The 17,038-nt window shown below is 40.6% G+C and overlaps 1 protein-coding gene across 1 annotated transcript in view; it reads left to right on the forward strand.

Annotated features, from left to right (window-relative positions):
• map3k5 (mitogen-activated protein kinase kinase kinase 5) overlaps nt 1-17,038 on the forward strand; it is a 74,484-nt gene that overhangs the window by 26,693 nt on the left and 30,753 nt on the right. Inside the window, exons 4-7 of the mRNA XM_084559824.1 lie at nt 2,351-2,544; nt 6,361-6,529; nt 8,174-8,280; nt 15,092-15,262. Coding sequence (XP_084415950.1) covers nt 2,351-2,544; nt 6,361-6,529; nt 8,174-8,280; nt 15,092-15,262 — 641 coding nt within the window. The remainder of the gene's footprint in view (nt 1-2,350; nt 2,545-6,360; nt 6,530-8,173; nt 8,281-15,091; nt 15,263-17,038) is intronic.

Below are 17,038 nucleotides of genomic sequence, written 5' to 3' on the forward strand. Positions count from 1 at the left end.
TCTTCCCTCGGGTCACCAACTAGTCTCTTAACTGTTTGCAGTTTAGTAATGAGCACTTAGTCATGCAGTGTAGTGTGCCGTGGGTTCTTGCCTGAAAACGACGCGATGAGAGTGGTGACACTGAACCAAATCAATCAATACGGTTGCTGCCTGAGCTGAGACTTGCTATGAAGCTGAATAAACCCGAGGGCAGCTGTAGATTTAGGTGCTAATTTCATTCCTGTGTAATGTCTGCATAATATAGTGAAGTCACCTGATCTTAACTTTCCAACTGTGTTGATGCACAAGCAGTTGATTTGTTTCTTGCTGCTTTAAAAATCAATTTGCACTACTACGCTTCTACTCTGAGTGAAGCGTGTATTGCTAATTGTTTTGAAGTGCAATGAACTGCTGACCATTACCCTCTATTTGTCTATATGTCCTATTGCTGTCGTTGCATGGACATGTGTTCCCCTAGTACACATTACTGTAGAGATTTAGACCTGCACAGAAGACACCAGGTCATGGCTACTTCCCTGGTGCAGTCATATAAATGATGTGCCAAAATTAAAGGGTGACCACCTCTGTCTCTGTGAAGGGGATCGAGTAGGCAGTGCAACTTTGCTCTAACTGCTGGACAGATGGACTATGGGCAAGGCGAACAATCCTGATGACTCACTCACATGAGTAACTGACTCATTCTCGATCACATTCACCAGCTTCCCCCGTGAGTCAGCCTCGTGTTTCATCTCAGGAACTCGTTACCTGTAAACGACTAGTGAGGGCTAGCTTCCCGTGACCCGCGGCCGCTTTGAAATATGCATCGGCCTTGGAAAACAAACCTGTCATGTGATCCCCATGACGGCATGAATCTCACACACAGAAGCTAAATATAGCGTCAGAGTTTTGCAACCTGTCTGAGTTGCACTGAACAGAAACAAGGGTCACAGGTTTATTTTTTGAAAGGCACGCTCTGGCGCCGCTGCAGCAACAGATGATGTCATGAACCACAGTTGCACAGAAGGAAGTAGTTATCTGTGGACGATTTTCACTGCTTCTACGCTGCACCTTCCTTTCACTTCCTCTTTTTCTGTTGGCAGCGTGAGCCGTGTGTTTTCTCAAAGGCTGCTCAAAAGCTGAAACGATGATAGAATATTAAAGTCGTCAGGATGCAGCTGGATTGCAGCCCAGCCGCCTTCACACGCTCACGTTGTGTTTCACCACACATCTGACGTTCTGGGAATAGCTCTCCTTGAAAAGACCTTGCCTTTTTCTTTTTCTTGAGGATATCAGTAGTGGATTTCCTGTCTCACTCCTTCTCTCACTGCTGCCTATAACACCACACACACGTGTTTCCCCTGTGTTTATTCTGCAGCGGCGCCGGGCCACCACAACAGGAGCATCACGAACGCTGCTACAAAATAATGCAAAGTTTAAACAAATGTCACAGATGTCTAGAATTAGAGCCAAGCAAATAAATAGGAACATTTTTAGTGCGGCTAAACTTTAAACAGGCAAGAAGCTAAATTACTCCTGAATGTCACAGCTGGAGCTAATAACAGAGTAGAGCTTTGCAGCAGGTGAGCAGCAACACTTTGGTTTCTGCTTGATTTTCTCATGCACCGGGCTGCATGCACAAGTTAAAATGCGACGTGCGACATCGCAAGTGTTTGTGGTTATAAGACAGCAGCTCCTAATTGGGCTGTCACCACCGGTGCGGATCTCTCAGCCGCTGTCTGTTTAGACTGGCTGACTGAAGACAGCGCCACATAAACACTATTGTGTGTGCAGACAGATCAGAGCTGAAGCTTTGTGTCATTACGCGAAACCGGCTCAAACAGGGGAAACAGCACAGACTTCCTCCAGGCAATCTGCTTCCTCCCTATAATGCAATGTTTTACTGTGCATTCTCTTTGAAATGGGTTATAAAGAGGGTTTGTTACAAAATTGTTTAATGAAGGTGTGTGCTCTGTACTGTAAATGCACACCTTGTACAATTATTATTTATAGTTATACACCATAATAACAAAACTATAACAGCTCCTCCTAAGTAATTACATGAAAACGCATGTTGTAAATCTATTTATAATTATTCTTTTAAAATAGGTATAATATACTCCAAAACAAGGACAAATAATATATATCTTCTCTCGTCCGGAGTTAATATTTGTAAATATGTATAAGGGCTTACATATGAATGTGGTTTGGACAAATCTGACCTAATTTAGTGATTATTTTGTGGATATATTCCAAACTACACACCCACGTTTGGCTAACTTATTACTGATGCTTCTTTTCACAGTGTAATTTATTATTTATATCTGACATTTAAAATTTGAACATCTTTTTTTTTCATTATTTATATCCACAGACATGCTCGGCCAACTATACCTTCATCCCGTACATGGTGACACCCCACAACAAGGTGTACTGCTGTGAGAGCAGCCTGATGAAGGGCCTGACTGAGCTGATGCAGCCCAGCTTCGAGATGCTGCTGGGGCCCATCTGCATGCCCCTGCTGGACCGTTTCATCCAGCTGCTCAAAGTGTCACAGGCCAACTCACAGTGAGTTTAGACCAAAGTCTGAACATTTATTTTGTATTTTTCCTATAATGTTACCTACTGTGCATTTATCACATTGCACCAATGCTGGAATTTATTTTTGCTAGTTATATGCTTGCTATCGACTGTCATTGCTCGCTTCCTGTTCACAATTGTGACCAATAATAGCACAAAAACAGGGATGCTAAGTATACCAACATCCTGTTTTTGATGACAAATGCTGATCTTCAAAGAAAGAGAGAAGTGACCAGAAGCAGAAAAAAGTAATAACGGTAAAACCCAAAATACACAAAATAAAAGCAGGTGGAAATGTTGCGAGACCAAAATGTCAGACTGATTTAAGAAACTACAAAAGACATAAACTTGGTAAAACATCAGGAGAAAACAACAAAATGTATCTTTATTATGAGATATGATGTGATTTGAAGGGTGTTTAATCTTTCATTAATCATTTTCTAGTAATTAGAGGCTAGGATGCCTTCTCTGCTAAGCTAACATTAGTAACATTTAACTAACCTGAACTAGCTATAGTTAAAGTTACCAGGAGCTTTGTTTGGTTTTCTCCACTATGACTGATTGTTGCTACTGTTGTGTTAAATAATAAACAATTAGCTAAAATAATCTACAGTTTAAATGTGCGATAGTTTAATGACCAATTATTTCAGGAATTCCAGTTTTTAGTGGCTATGATAACAGTTAGTGATGCTCCGCTAAGCTAATATTAATAACAATTAGCAAAGCTAGCTACAGTTATGGTTAGCAGAAGCTTTGCTTGGTTTTAGCTTCCATGACTGAATTTAGCTACTGTTGTGTTAAATAATGAACTAAAATTTAGCAAAATTAATCTATAGTTTAAATGTGTGATTCTAGTTAAATGACCACTCATCACAGGAATTCCAGTAGTTAGCGGCTATGATAACAGTTAGCCTAGTCCTGCTTCACTAAGCTAGCATTAATAATAGTTAGCTATGGTAAGCTAGCTACAGTTATGGTAGCAGGAGTTTTGCTTGATTTTATCCACCATGACTGATTTTAGCTACTGTTGTGTGAAACAATAAACAAAGCTACCAAATGAATTATTGGAAGGTAGTTATAAGCTAACATGGCAGTTATTGCTGCTCTGCTGAGCTAACATTAGTTACGATTAGCTAAGCTAAGCTAGCAGTAGTTACGATTAGCAGGAGCTTTGCAGTTTTATCCCTTGACTCGTTTAGCAACTGTTGTGTGAAATAATAAACACAATTTTGCTATCAAATTACACTACAATTTATGTGATTTGAAAGTAGTTTAATGACACCTCATTACTAAGGTGACCAGAGGTCTGAAATTAAATCCGAGGCCATTTCCAGCTCGGAGATAAAAAAAAAAATAATTAAATGTTATCAAGATGAAATGAAGAAACTGGGACAATTACGGAAGGGTAACCAGACGTCCCCAATTTCCGGGGACAGTCCCCGTTTTGGATGACCTGTCCCTGGCTAAAGCTGTCCCCAAAAATGTCCCAGATTTTAGCGTTTTATGAATGAGAAAAAAAAAAAATGTTGCGTGTAGACCAGAACAGAGGTTATTATGGTAGTCGGGTAGGAAGCGCGAGTGAGCATGTTGCGCGTAGACTAGAACAACTGTTTACAGTAGCCGGTCAATTCAACTACTGTTCTACAAAGTAGCAAACGTTGAAGTATTAAACTCAGACGTCGGTTTATCACAGTAGACACAATTTATCAGGTAGTAAGTTACATAGTCAGTAAATTTCAGTTTTAGCTTTAGCTCAGACTAAACATCTAGCTGTCCAGCTCCCGTTTTCCTCATTCTGTGAATTAAATATTTCTGTTTGATATAATTCAATAAAACAGTGACATAAGTGCTCTGAATTTTAGTTTCTTCATTCTTGCTTTGCTGGGCTAAACAGGTTTAAAATGTATTGTTTCAAGGCAACAATGCTCATAGCGAAGCAATGTGTTTGAGAATGTGGAAATAAATTAAATAATCTACTTAAATTTATTCCTCTGGAAGTTGATGTATTGTCTAAGTATAAACTAAGGCGAGAGTTCAGTCATAACTTGGGTATTTCACAGATGAGGAAGAAGCCAGCTTGCAGGTGTTCGTGTTTGGGGCAGCGCTTTGACATTTTTCATCATTGTCTTTATCCCACACTTCCTATTTTTACTTGCAGTAATTACTGACATCCTTCAACTTCAGCTTGAGTGCTGATCTACATTTTGATGAAAAAAAAAGGAGAAAGCTTTCTGCCTCAGTTGCTGGGGAAATATTTCAGGCTTTCCTGCCAACAGGCAATACAGCATCCAGTTAGTTCTTGCTCCGCTCCAGGAATAGTGACTCAGGTTTTACAGGCAGAAAAGAAAACCATGCACTTTGATGGAGACTTTGTCTCCTGGCGACCGACATCCTGCTCATTTACTTATAGCAGGAGCAGAGTATTCACATCACAGGTATCTAACTGAATACATTCTGCACATTGAGTTTAGGGCATGACTACTATTTATGATCCGTGTACATATTTAATGCAGCATGAGACCACTGCTGTGTCCTGACAGCGTTCAATTATTAATAGTTTTGTTATGTAGACTGTACTGGACATTGGTCTTTTAAATGAAGTGACAATAATATGCATGGACAGGGATATGAAAACTATATGTCTCCATTACATTATTTTAAGAAAGATGAAGAAGCTAATTTAATTTTGGTTAGTCAGCTTACAGGGAACCCATGAATGGCATGTACTATGCTATTATTGGAGCTTTAATCTTGTCTTGTTTAGCACCAAAGAGAGTGGGGAGCATGTTTTGATCCTCTTTTGCAAAATGCTGCATGAACATTTTCAGCCAAGCAAACTTGCAAGCGATCAGAACTCGTGCAACACCTGTAGTATATGGCTCAACTTTGTTATGCAACATTGACACTAGAAGTTGCTAGAGTATTCATATCAGTAGAGTTGCAAGTTGTGTGCACAGTTGGTGTTCTGTGGTTTACAAGACCACCATCTATACCAAAACATGATTAACACCAGACACAGCAAACAGTTTTCAGCAGCTTAGGATGTCCCTGAAGAACAATTAAACACGATTGTAGGTATTTCATTTCCTACGTTCTCTCGCTGTTTCACATAATTCACATCATTCTCCAGTGAGACCTGTTCATCTTGTTTCAAACGAGTTTCCAGAGATGATAAAAAATGGCTACGCTTTTCCAGTGGAGTATACACCAATCAGCCACAACATTATGACCGGAGAAGTAAATTGGGTCAGAACCCACCTTTGCAAGTGCCATTTGTACATGTGGTGGCATATGATGAGATATTGTTTGAAATTTTAAATTTCTACATAATTTAAAAAGGTGTTGGCAGTATTTTGATCTTGACGACCCCTGTGTTTCATAACTACAAATGTTGATGGAGTTTTATATATCTGTTCTTCTTGTTGTATATCTGCAGAATTGTTAGGCCTCTCTGACTGTAACGATTTGTCAAATTAAATTGAAAATAAACTTTAGAACGGTTATTATTCAATAATTTTTATTTCCCTGGAAGAGAGCAGCAATTTTTAATCACCTCCTCTGAATTATGTGAAACAGCGAGAGAATGCAGGAAATGAAGTAACTCCAATCATGTTTAATTGTTCCTCGGGGAGATCCTAAGCTGCTTCAAGCAATTAGTTCAATTTGTGTTGGTATAGATGGTGGTTATCATGAGTAAACATTCTGACACAAAAAAAGCCTTATTATGGACTAGATAATGTTGATAAATCTACTTGCAAGCCGATCGTTTCTCACGTGAATGAATAAACGTCTCTCGTCCTACAGCCAGTATTTCCGTGAGACGATTCTGAGTGAGATCCGTAAAGCCCGGGAGCTGTACACTGGCATGGAGCTGGCTGCTGAGCTGAGCCGGATCCAGCAGCGGCTGGACAATGTGGAGTGCCTTTCGGTCGATGTCGTCATCAACCTGCTGCTGACATACAGGGATGTCCAGGTACAGCTGCTGACCCTGACACATTAACGTATTGTTGTCATCTGTTAAAGTAGGTGTGCTGCATTTGGATGGTTAAACCACAGACAATGAACACAAATGGTCAGAGCCAGTTGCAACGATACACTTGTGTTTTTAAAAATTAACAATGTTGGCTTCTATTGAAAATATTTCAATATAGATTTCATATCTCAGGTAAAATAAAGGCAATACGACTGCCACGTCCACTTGTCACCTTTTGTAAATATGCTGTAAATTTTGAAATTTTCTTTGCTTTAAATTTTGCTAATAATACTCTTGTTTGCTCTTAGTATTTGTGGTACTTATGGCTGAGCTGACCCGTTCTCTCGTCCACAACAGTTCAGTGTTAACCCCCCATTAATCCTGCACATGACAAATAAACCTGAATCTAATCTGAATCTGAATCAGTCTGTTCACAGTAGTTAAACAAGAAAATAAAACTCCACCATCCTTGTTGGTTTTAGTTAATCAATTAATTGTTACATAAAGAAAATTCTTTATGAAAGAAGACTGAAATATGTCATATTTAAAAATAAATAAATAAATAAATAATGATTATTTTCTATAAAATAGTTAGCAGAGTGCAATATTTCCACATTTCCTGTAAGAATGAAGCTTGGAAGTCCGCCCTACCTCCTAAAAGCCAACTCTCTTCTGATTGGTCGGCTCCTACAGCCTGCCTGAAAAGGTGCTTTATTGGACACAAAATTAGTATACGCCCCCAAGTGCAGGATGAGTCATCAACATTTTCCAGGAAAGTTCTCTGAAATACATTAAGAGTAAAAACAAAGAAACTTTTTTTGTCACTTTTGAGCCAGATAGAGCCGTGTAGAGCCAGTGTCGTGTGTAGAACGTAAAAAGCAAACCTTCAATTCGTGGATACTTTAAACTACTACAAGAACATGTCTCTTTAGAGAAGGACAAAAACAGAACATCCCTAAAAGTTTCCAGGATGAACTATCATTCAGTTAACCACCGATGTCCTTCTCAAGATTAAACAAACTGTTAACTGAGATGAACTGAATGTGCTTACTGATGTCCCTGACCTTGGGATTGGAAGCTACTGTGCAAACCCACCGTGCATGTTAGAGAGAGAGGTCAATGCCTCCGCAACTGTCAGCGTCATCCCTTTACGGTTGTCTCAAACAAGGGACATTGCAGACCGCCTGTGGAGAGCTCTAGGCGAAGCGTTTGGTCTGCTTGTCTTAAATCTGCCGCTCTTTCTGCTCTTTAGTGTACGCGTCGCGCTTGCACTTACCGCCCAGATCCTCCCACTCACCATAGGCAGCGCACAAGCCTCATAAATCATTCATTGGAACAACAAGCATTAAGGACGTCCTGAATTATTCAGCGTGCTTTGGGTATAGTGACTATGTAGGCAAGCATAAGAAACAAAACTGTGATGAAGAGGCCACTCAACTGTTTCTCAATACCAAAGCACTTCAATAATTAAGTTTGAGGCAGAAGGACTAAAAGGACATCAGGAAGTCTCCCTCTAGCCTCAAAACAGCAGTTCAATACCTCTATGAGTCAAACTTTGGAGGGCACTGGTGCAGAGATGCTTGGACAAGTGGCAGAAAGTGAAGCAGCAAGAGCTCATCGGCGTGTTCTTTATTTAATGTCTAGGATTACGAGTCCATCGTGAAGCTGGTGGAGACTCTGGAGAAGCTTCCGACATTTGACCTCGTGGCTCATCCGCACGTGAAGTTCCACTACGCCTTTGCACTGAATCGGTAAGATGGCAAGCATGCGTGACACACTGACGCACCAGTAACACATGACTACCTGCCCTGCCAGCAAAACCCGTACTTGTAGGCCTGCTCAATCACACACATGCACACATATTAAATCTGTCCGATGAAACCTTGTTATGTTGGGTTCCTGTACAGCTGCTCTGATCAATTTGTTCAAGTTTTCTTGACTTGTAAATAATCCAACCTCGACCCAGTCAGTTTTTTTGATAATTTTCAACTAATATATTTATTTCCAAAATGAAGCATGCAGTTTTATAGTCTTATAATAATAATAATAATAATAATAATAATATAATTTGTTGAACAGTGCACTGACCTGCTATGTAGGGGTCGAATTAAGCTTTATTTAGTTAAAATGAATTTAGTTAAATTGATACAGTCTCAATGATAGATTGATGTATGAAATGCACAAAACCAGGATACGATGTTTTTGAGTTTACAAGCCAGTTTAAAATTCACATGCTGTCTACTTTTCAATTCTTGTCATATAAAGGTAATTAAACATGGCCTCAGAGAAGAAGTCAGGTGAGAAGCCCAGTGGGTCATTGCAGCAAAGCAGCGGTTTATAATGTGTGTGGAAATACTTCACAAAAGATGAAGCCCGTACTACCGTGACATGCAGGATATCTAAGTCAGTCCCAAAATACAACAAAGTACCACTGCAATCCACACTCATGTGAAAAGGTATCGCTAACGCTGGCAGAGGAACGGTACAAATCCTCTCAACGGCAGTCAGTTTACAACTTTACCTGCAGTAACAAAGAGAAGGAGGCTGCACATCAACACTTTGTTGTCTCTTAAGTTATTATACCTTTAGCTGCGGCACACAGTATTGATGAGCTCTTGTGTTTATATTCAGTTCTGTTGTGTTCTATTACTTGACATTGTTGCTGTGGTGTGCATGTTTTTTTGTCCTTGATGTCAGTGAATGCACCACGCGAGAGACGGATGTTATGGAAGAGCTGAGAGTTTGCCGAGCGAGAGCCGCTTATTAGAAGTGTCAGGCTGACGGAGCTTATAGCGTTGACGTGGTCTACGGCAGAGAGTAGCCCGTATTCAAGCTTTAATTACCTTGAAGAAAAGCCTCCGTAGTTTCCTTCGTGTGAGACGCTACAATATGTATTCAGGTTAAGAATATAGATTTGATTGTTGCAAAGCATTACGTTGTACTGTGTTTTTTTTTGTGTGACGTCATTAACTAGTCCACTCGACTTTCACCATATATTAGTTGACTTTAAAAAATTGGAAGCCGTTCAACCCCTAAATCAGTTGCAGCAATAAGACAAGCTGTTTTTTTTCTTTTGTGTATGGCAGCAAATACGTTTTTCAAATTATTAATACATGCGTCGCTGCTCTGCTCAGGAAAAAGATAGATGTACAAGCACGGGAGGTTTAGCTTGCCTGTTTCTCACCAGCTGCTCTGCTTGTAAACTTCCTGCGGTTTTCATGGTGCGACTGCCTCAAACAGCAATAAAGCGTGCTGTTCTTAATTTGGCAGCAAATGGAAAAAATGTTTCTGCATGGTGCCAGGAGCGCCGGTGAGTTCGCTGTTACTGTCTGGCCCATTCCCAGGATTATGTGACATAGTGTTTTTTTCACGTGCTCGAAGCAGCACACTGAGTCTATTTCATTCAATAAGTGCTAATGATGGAAAAGTCGTCTTCTGTTTTGAGGTTGAGATGCCTCCCTCGGCTTTAGAACGGGATGTCATGAGTAGAAACACCTTCTACACCTTTTATGTCAGTGTTTCTATTCAACTAAACAGGATGAGTCAGTATAAAGACAGTAGCTGTTAGCAGGACATTGTGGCAGGAACTTAGTCAGAAATCTCACTTAAGTATCAAAACCACAGTGTGGGATGGTTTCATATTGTTAACAATAAAAGTATTTCTGACACGGAATCATGTTTGTGTATCACTGGCTTATGACTTCACATGCATAATGATACAATAATACTTTAAGCTTTACTCTAACGTTCCAGCTGGTATGTGGGTTTAGTTGTAAATCCTGTATTTAATATGCTGTTAATGAGTCCAGTTTAATGTAGTTGTTGTTATTTTTGATACTTTTATTAATTTAACTAGTAAATGAGGCATTCATATAAATGTATTGGAGTAAAACATACTTCCTTTAGTTTCCACAACCAGATTTGGTCACGCATTTATATTTTTAGGTTACTTTTTAAGAATGTTAATTGCGTATGAGGAGTTCTGGGTCTAACCTGGGATGTTCTCCCAGCTTTTCATGCCCGGTAAACCTCCAAAGGCCAGGAAAGGCATCTTCTCCAGAGCCTTCCTCAGTGTCTCTACACTGAATGTCTGATCTTCTCCCCCTCTGAGGCTGAGCCAGGTCGCCCTTAGGAAGGAAGCTCATTTCAGCCACAATGCCCTTCTTTCAGTCACTTTCCAAAGTTCATGACCATAGGTAAAGGTTGGAATGTACATCAACTGGTAAAGTTTTGCCTTAGGGCTCAGAGCCAGAGTCCACTGGAGGTATCACATATCCCTTCATGTCTGGGAATGCCCTAAGATTCCTCATAAGGAACTGAAAAATGTTGCTAGGGAGAGGGCCACTGCGACCCGACCTCATATATGTGGACCAAAACTGACTGATGGATGGACTCTGGCTGTCTATTGATGCATTAGTTTGATTGAAATATAACGGTGATAGATACACACCCATATACAGATAGATAAATACACCAATCAGACATAACATCATGACCACTGACAGGAGAAGTGAATAATATTGAGTATCTTATGACAATTCAGTGTTCTGCTGGGAAACCTTTTGACCTGGCATTCATATGTTACTTAGACATGTATGTTACTTAAACATGTACCACCCACCTAGACCAGACCAGTGGATGGGGTGGGGGTACCCCATAGCAATGACACTCCTTGATGGCAGCAGCCAACATTCTGTTGTCAGACACCACAGGACACCCTCAGAAGGCCCATGTCCATTCTCTGATGAGTCACAACTGTTTTGGAGGCACAAGGGAGACCTGCACAATATTAGGAAGGTGGTCATAATGTTACGCCTGATCGGTGTAGATGGATACTTTATTTATCCTGCGCGAAATTCGGTACAACATATCTCACCATTTATGTATTTGGTCAGCCTTGTCCTGCCTAATCCTTCTGTCCACCTGCAACCCAACTCAGTAGAGAGCCTTGAGTGCAATAGTAAAAACTAATGGCATCAACTGACACGATTACAATTGGCATAATAGGAAGTTTTAACCTCGGTAATGTGATTTCTTTGACATTTAACTAATACAATGTCAGTTTCAGAGCTTGAACAGTCTTGAAAAGGCCATACCATGTCATCATTTGTAGACTGTAGTAGGCTGCAGCATAAAATAATAAAGTCTGTTCTATTCAGAAAGTGGAGCTGAATGAATTCTTACCTTGAAGTGTAGTTGTATAAATCATTACCTCGAATCCTTTCACTGAGTTCTGACTCAGCAGCATGCAGCCCACATCAAGCCCTGAGATATTCAATATTTAGCCTTAATAGGCACTTAATCATTGATCTGAAGTAGGTGCTCCGCTGCTAAATTAAATCTGCAAGTTTGGAGTGGCTTCAGCCCGAGAGGCGTACGATTGTTGTTCAGGTCTTACTGCTGAAAGCCTGATAGGGGCGAGGAAAGAATCTCCTCTATCCAAATAGCCATCAGCGCTCCTGGAGAGAAGAAAGAGGGAAATAGAGAGATGCAGGAGGAGAGAGAGCGGGCCTCATCTCCCTGAGTGCTCTTCCCTCTGGACGGTCTCCATGGTAATAGCTGTCAGCTCATATGTTTTATTTAACCTTCGCGCCCTGGAGAGGAGCCACGTTATGTTTATCAGGATTTTTTTCTATCACACTTTGTGTCTGTGCGAGACTTTGAAGGATAGCGCCTCTTGTTTCTGTGTGTGATCAGTCACAATCTGTAACTGGAGAACACGGCCTGACTGAAGAGGGATACCTCAAAACTAAAATTCGTCCACGTTCTCAATAAATGATGAATACATAATAATGAACAACGTGATTTTCTTGAAGCTCTTAGAAACCTTTGTTGACATTATTACTCTATGAGCTATGTAAAAACACACCGATCAGCCGTAACATTATGACCTGCCTTATATTATGTAGGTCCTCCTTTTTGTCGCCATAACAACCCTGACTTTATGGACTTTACGGACTCCACAAGACGTCTGAAGTTGTGCTGTTGTATCTGGCACCAAGACTTAACCGCACAGCCTTTAAGTTGTGGTGGGACCTCCATGAGTTGGACCTGTTTGTCCAGCATATAGCCACAGATGTTGGTTTGGATTGAGATCTGATGAAGTTGGAGGCCAAGTCAACGCCTTGAACTCATTGTGGTCCTCCTGAAACTGTTCCTGAACCATTTCTGGTTTGTAGCAGGGTGCATTATCCTGCTGAAAGAGGCCCCAGCCATCAGGGAATACCATTTTTTGGCAATATTGTCTACAACAACACATCTGTGTGAAAGGTCTCCCAGCAGAACATTGCCCAAATGATCATAGTGCCTCAGCCAGCTCGCCTTCTTCCCACGGTGCGTACTCCCAACGTGCCCGGTGATGTAAATGAAAACGTGATTCATCAACTTAGTACGTCCAGAGCATTGTCAGGTGCCATGACAAGCCGGTGGTCATAATGTTATGGCTGATTGGTGTAGGTTTGCTGACCCAAATGCGCGATATTTGTTGTTTTGTCATTCTTTACACAGGATTTTAACAGGGAGTTCTTTATTTTAAATGACAAAATACATCTTTGTTGTTACTGTGCTTTTTAAAACCGTTATAAATCTGTTTTGTGATTGGACCATGATTAAAGTTTGATTTGAAAATTACTTGTTTAAAGAAAAAAACACCTTCTGAACATTGAGGGGAAATGTTCTTTAAATTTACATGGCCAGTTAATTAAGTTTGGTCATTTCATATTGTTTACTATCTTGTCCAAGTCTGATTGAACTGAGTGAACAGGGAACATGAAAGTCATTAACACGTGGAGGAGTTACAGTTCATTTTCAAATACAAAAAGCCCTTCTTCTTCTCTCTTTGTCATTTTCCATTATGAAATGATTCCCAGGTTTAATGAACCAGATCATGTAGTACCTGAATGACCACATGTGGGGCGGTTGATATATAAATAAAAGTGTTGATTCTCGTAATGAACCCCGTGACCTGCGTAATTTAAGTCGGCCTCCTAATGGCCTTGTCTGCCGGGTGTCACTGTCCCTCAACAAAAGCCATGCGACTGTTTCCTAGCTACTTACAAAACACACATGCTCCACATATACATACATACTGTTGACGTTGCTAACTTAAATCCAGTCTCTTTTTTCATATTTTACTCTATAATAATATAAACTATCCAGTATGCTCTGCAAATTAAATTTTTTTGTGTTTTGTGAATGAAATAAATAATAAATGCTGAGCGGAACATGTTCTGCACATGTGAAAATGTAGTCCAGACAGATTTGAGTCAAGTGTTGCCACTTCTCTGACTGTTTGAAAATGAATCTACTTATCTCTGCTTGAGGCTAGCATCTTGAAGCTGCAGGATATCAGCCACTAGCAGTGTTAACACATACAAATGTCCAACATAATGATCGGCATTGTGGATAATGAATAGGACTTTATTATTCTTTTGACTGGTCCTTTTCTAGCTTTTAACCACAAGCAAACTTTTGAAGTAAAAGCATTATATTTTTACCATTTAATATTTTATATTTCTATCAATACAGACGTACACCAATCAGGCATAACATTATGACCACCTTCCTAATATTGTGTAGGTCTCCCTCATGCCTCTAAAACAGTTGTGACTCATCAGAGAATGGACATGGTCCTTCTGAGGGTGTCCTGTGGTGTCTGGCAACAGGATGTCGTTAGTGGGGGCCTTTGGGTCCTATGGGTTGAGGGGAGGGGCCTCCCACCAAAGACATGCTCGTTAGGTTAATTGGTGATTCTAAATTGACCGTAGGTGTGAGTGTGAATGGTTGTCTCTCTGTGTTAGCCCTACGATAGACTGGAGACCCTTCAAAGGACAAGCAGTTACAGAAGATGAATGAATGAATGAATTGAACAGACTTTATTGACAACATGTCTGTGTTTTCAACTTTCTGCTACCTCCATGTTTCCGTCCCTGGAAACACCCCACATGTGCAGAAACCAACAGATCAAGTGATTGCATGGTTACCACGAATTGAACGGCTTGTCAAAGGTTCACACCACAGCCCTCAGTCTGATTTACAGTCTGTTCTAAATGAAGTGGTTACATGAGCAATTTTTATTCTGATTATTAGTAAAATACTAGGTGTCTACTACGTCAATGTGCAATAGCTGCTTGTAAATCTAAGGGCAGACTAGAAGTAGCACCAGCAACAAAGGTGAAGGTAGTTTTCTGACAAATTAGATAGAAGATGTACACCACTCCTCTCAGTCTGATTAAAATTCCTTCCTACTGGGTCATTCTCTTTTAATTGTGGTGATCACATGAGGTATTTAGATTTATTATTTTGATTATTAGTGGAATATTACTGCCAGTGCGCAGGCAGCAAAAGACCAATTTATGAAGTGCCCACTTTAAGGTTAAGACGATGGGATGATTAACACTTAATAAGTGTTAATCATCCCAAATGCCCCCGACAGTCTTCCACTGACACATGCTAGAATAGATACTTACAGCTGATTAATGTTTGCTTCGTTAATTAATGGGAGAAGTTGAACTGCCTTCTGAGTTGCCACTTGCTGACTTTGTTGTTTTCGTCTTTGTGCAGGAGGAACCTGCCGGGCGACAGACAGAAAGCGCTGGACATAATGCTGCCCCTGGTGGAGGACCAGGAGCAGGTAGCATCGGACATCTACTGCCTGGTGGGACGCATCTACAAGGACATGTTCCTGGACTCTCACTTCACCGACACGCAGAGCAGAGACAGCGGCACAGTCTGGTGAGGGGACGTCTGTGACATTTCTGCCCAAGCAAACAGCTTCTCCACACTCTGAGTCACCTCCAAATATTGTTAGAAGAAATGTTTCAAAGGGTTAGATGCGTGACAAACTTAAAGGGGAACTCCGGCGCAAAATGAACCTGGGGTTAATAACACATGTGTACCGAGTTCAACCGTTCTCTGGTATTTGTTTTCATGCATTTGTTTTGTTAGTCAAATGTGACCAGTTTTCTTGCAAACCGCTATTTAGCGTATAACGCTAGCCTTCGGGGCACACCTACACATAAAAAGAAATTGCTATTTCTATACCACTAACAAGGCTCACAATATCACCACAATTACACGGTAGCATAACTAGGGTCTCTACATGTAAACCGAACCATTGAGAACTTTGCAAGTATACAGGCAGTTTATTAAAAAAGGAATACAGTACCGTTTGCGTCCGGCTCGCATATCCAGGCGGGCGCCATCTTGGGGAAACTGAACTGTCTGTTGCCGGAAGAAAGCACTGAGAGCATAGAGAAGCACTGAACGAAGAGAGTTCAGTTTCCCCAAAATGGCGCCCGCCTGGATATGCGAGCCGGACGCGAACGGTACTGTATTCCTTTTTTAATAAACTGCCTGTATACTTTTAATTCTCACAATCTAACAAGGGATTTCACCATCATGATAACGGTTATTAAGAAATCATGCACTGAAGGCACCATTCACGGTAAACTCACAACGGTGCCGTGAGTCACAGTTAAAGGGGAACTCCGGCGCAAAATGAACCTGGGGTTAATAACACATGTGTACCGAGTTCGACCGTTCTCTGGTATTTGTTTTCAAAAAGTGCCATTCAAGGAAACACAGACCACAAGTCTGCAAACAGCAGCTCAACGCAAGGTTGCACAACTCATTGCACCTTGAAGCAAACGTGCAAAACATTCACATATTCCGATCAGGCATAAATAACATTATGACCACCTTCCTAATATTGTATAGGTCTGCGTTGTGCCTCCAAAACAGTTGTGACTCATCAGAGAATGGACATGGTCCTTCTGAGGGTGTCCTGTGGTGACTGGAAACAGAATGTTTTTAATGGGGACCTTTGGGTCCTATGGGTTGAGGGGAGGGTCCTCTGTGGATCATCCCACAAATACTTGATCAGTTTATTTCTCCTGTTAGTGGTCATAATGTTGTGGCTGATCGTTGCATATACAAGAGGCAGTCCTGTCAACTAAGACCAAATATGGAGTCAAAATAACACTAGAAGTTATAATAGTTTGCGATACTAAAAGTTAATGGTGCTTGCTCATCAGTTCTTCTTGGTGTCAGCGGGGCAGGCAGCAGGTGGTAACAGGAAGTGATGATGTGCTAATGTTTTTTGTTCTTCTTACGTCTATCAAACCATTTAAACCAAACGGAAATATTAGTACAAGTGTAACTTTTCCTCCTTTAAATTCAGTGATGTTTGCGTTGTTTGCTCTAGTGGTGGCATAGTTCTTTTAAAAAAGTCTACTGTATTTTTTTAAAGGTTTGGGGGAAACCACAAAGCACGAATCCTCCCTATTTAAAGATGCAGCATCACTTCTGAGAGTGACCTGGTGGTTGTGTTTTTAATTTTTTTCTGTGGCTCAACAAAGATACTTTTGGATTTAAACTAAGATTTCTGAAGGACTTTGAAGTGTGCCAGTGCCGCTCTATATAAAATACAAGTTAGGTGAAAAATAGAAAAAGGTAAGAGAAAAAGCTATATGCTAGGGGTAGACAAAAAATCATTTAAATTATTAAAGT

Source organism: Chelon labrosus (assembly GCF_963514085.1).
Source record: "Chelon labrosus genome assembly, chromosome: 14".
In the NCBI taxonomy this organism is placed as follows: domain Eukaryota; kingdom Metazoa; phylum Chordata; class Actinopteri; order Mugiliformes; family Mugilidae; genus Chelon; species Chelon labrosus.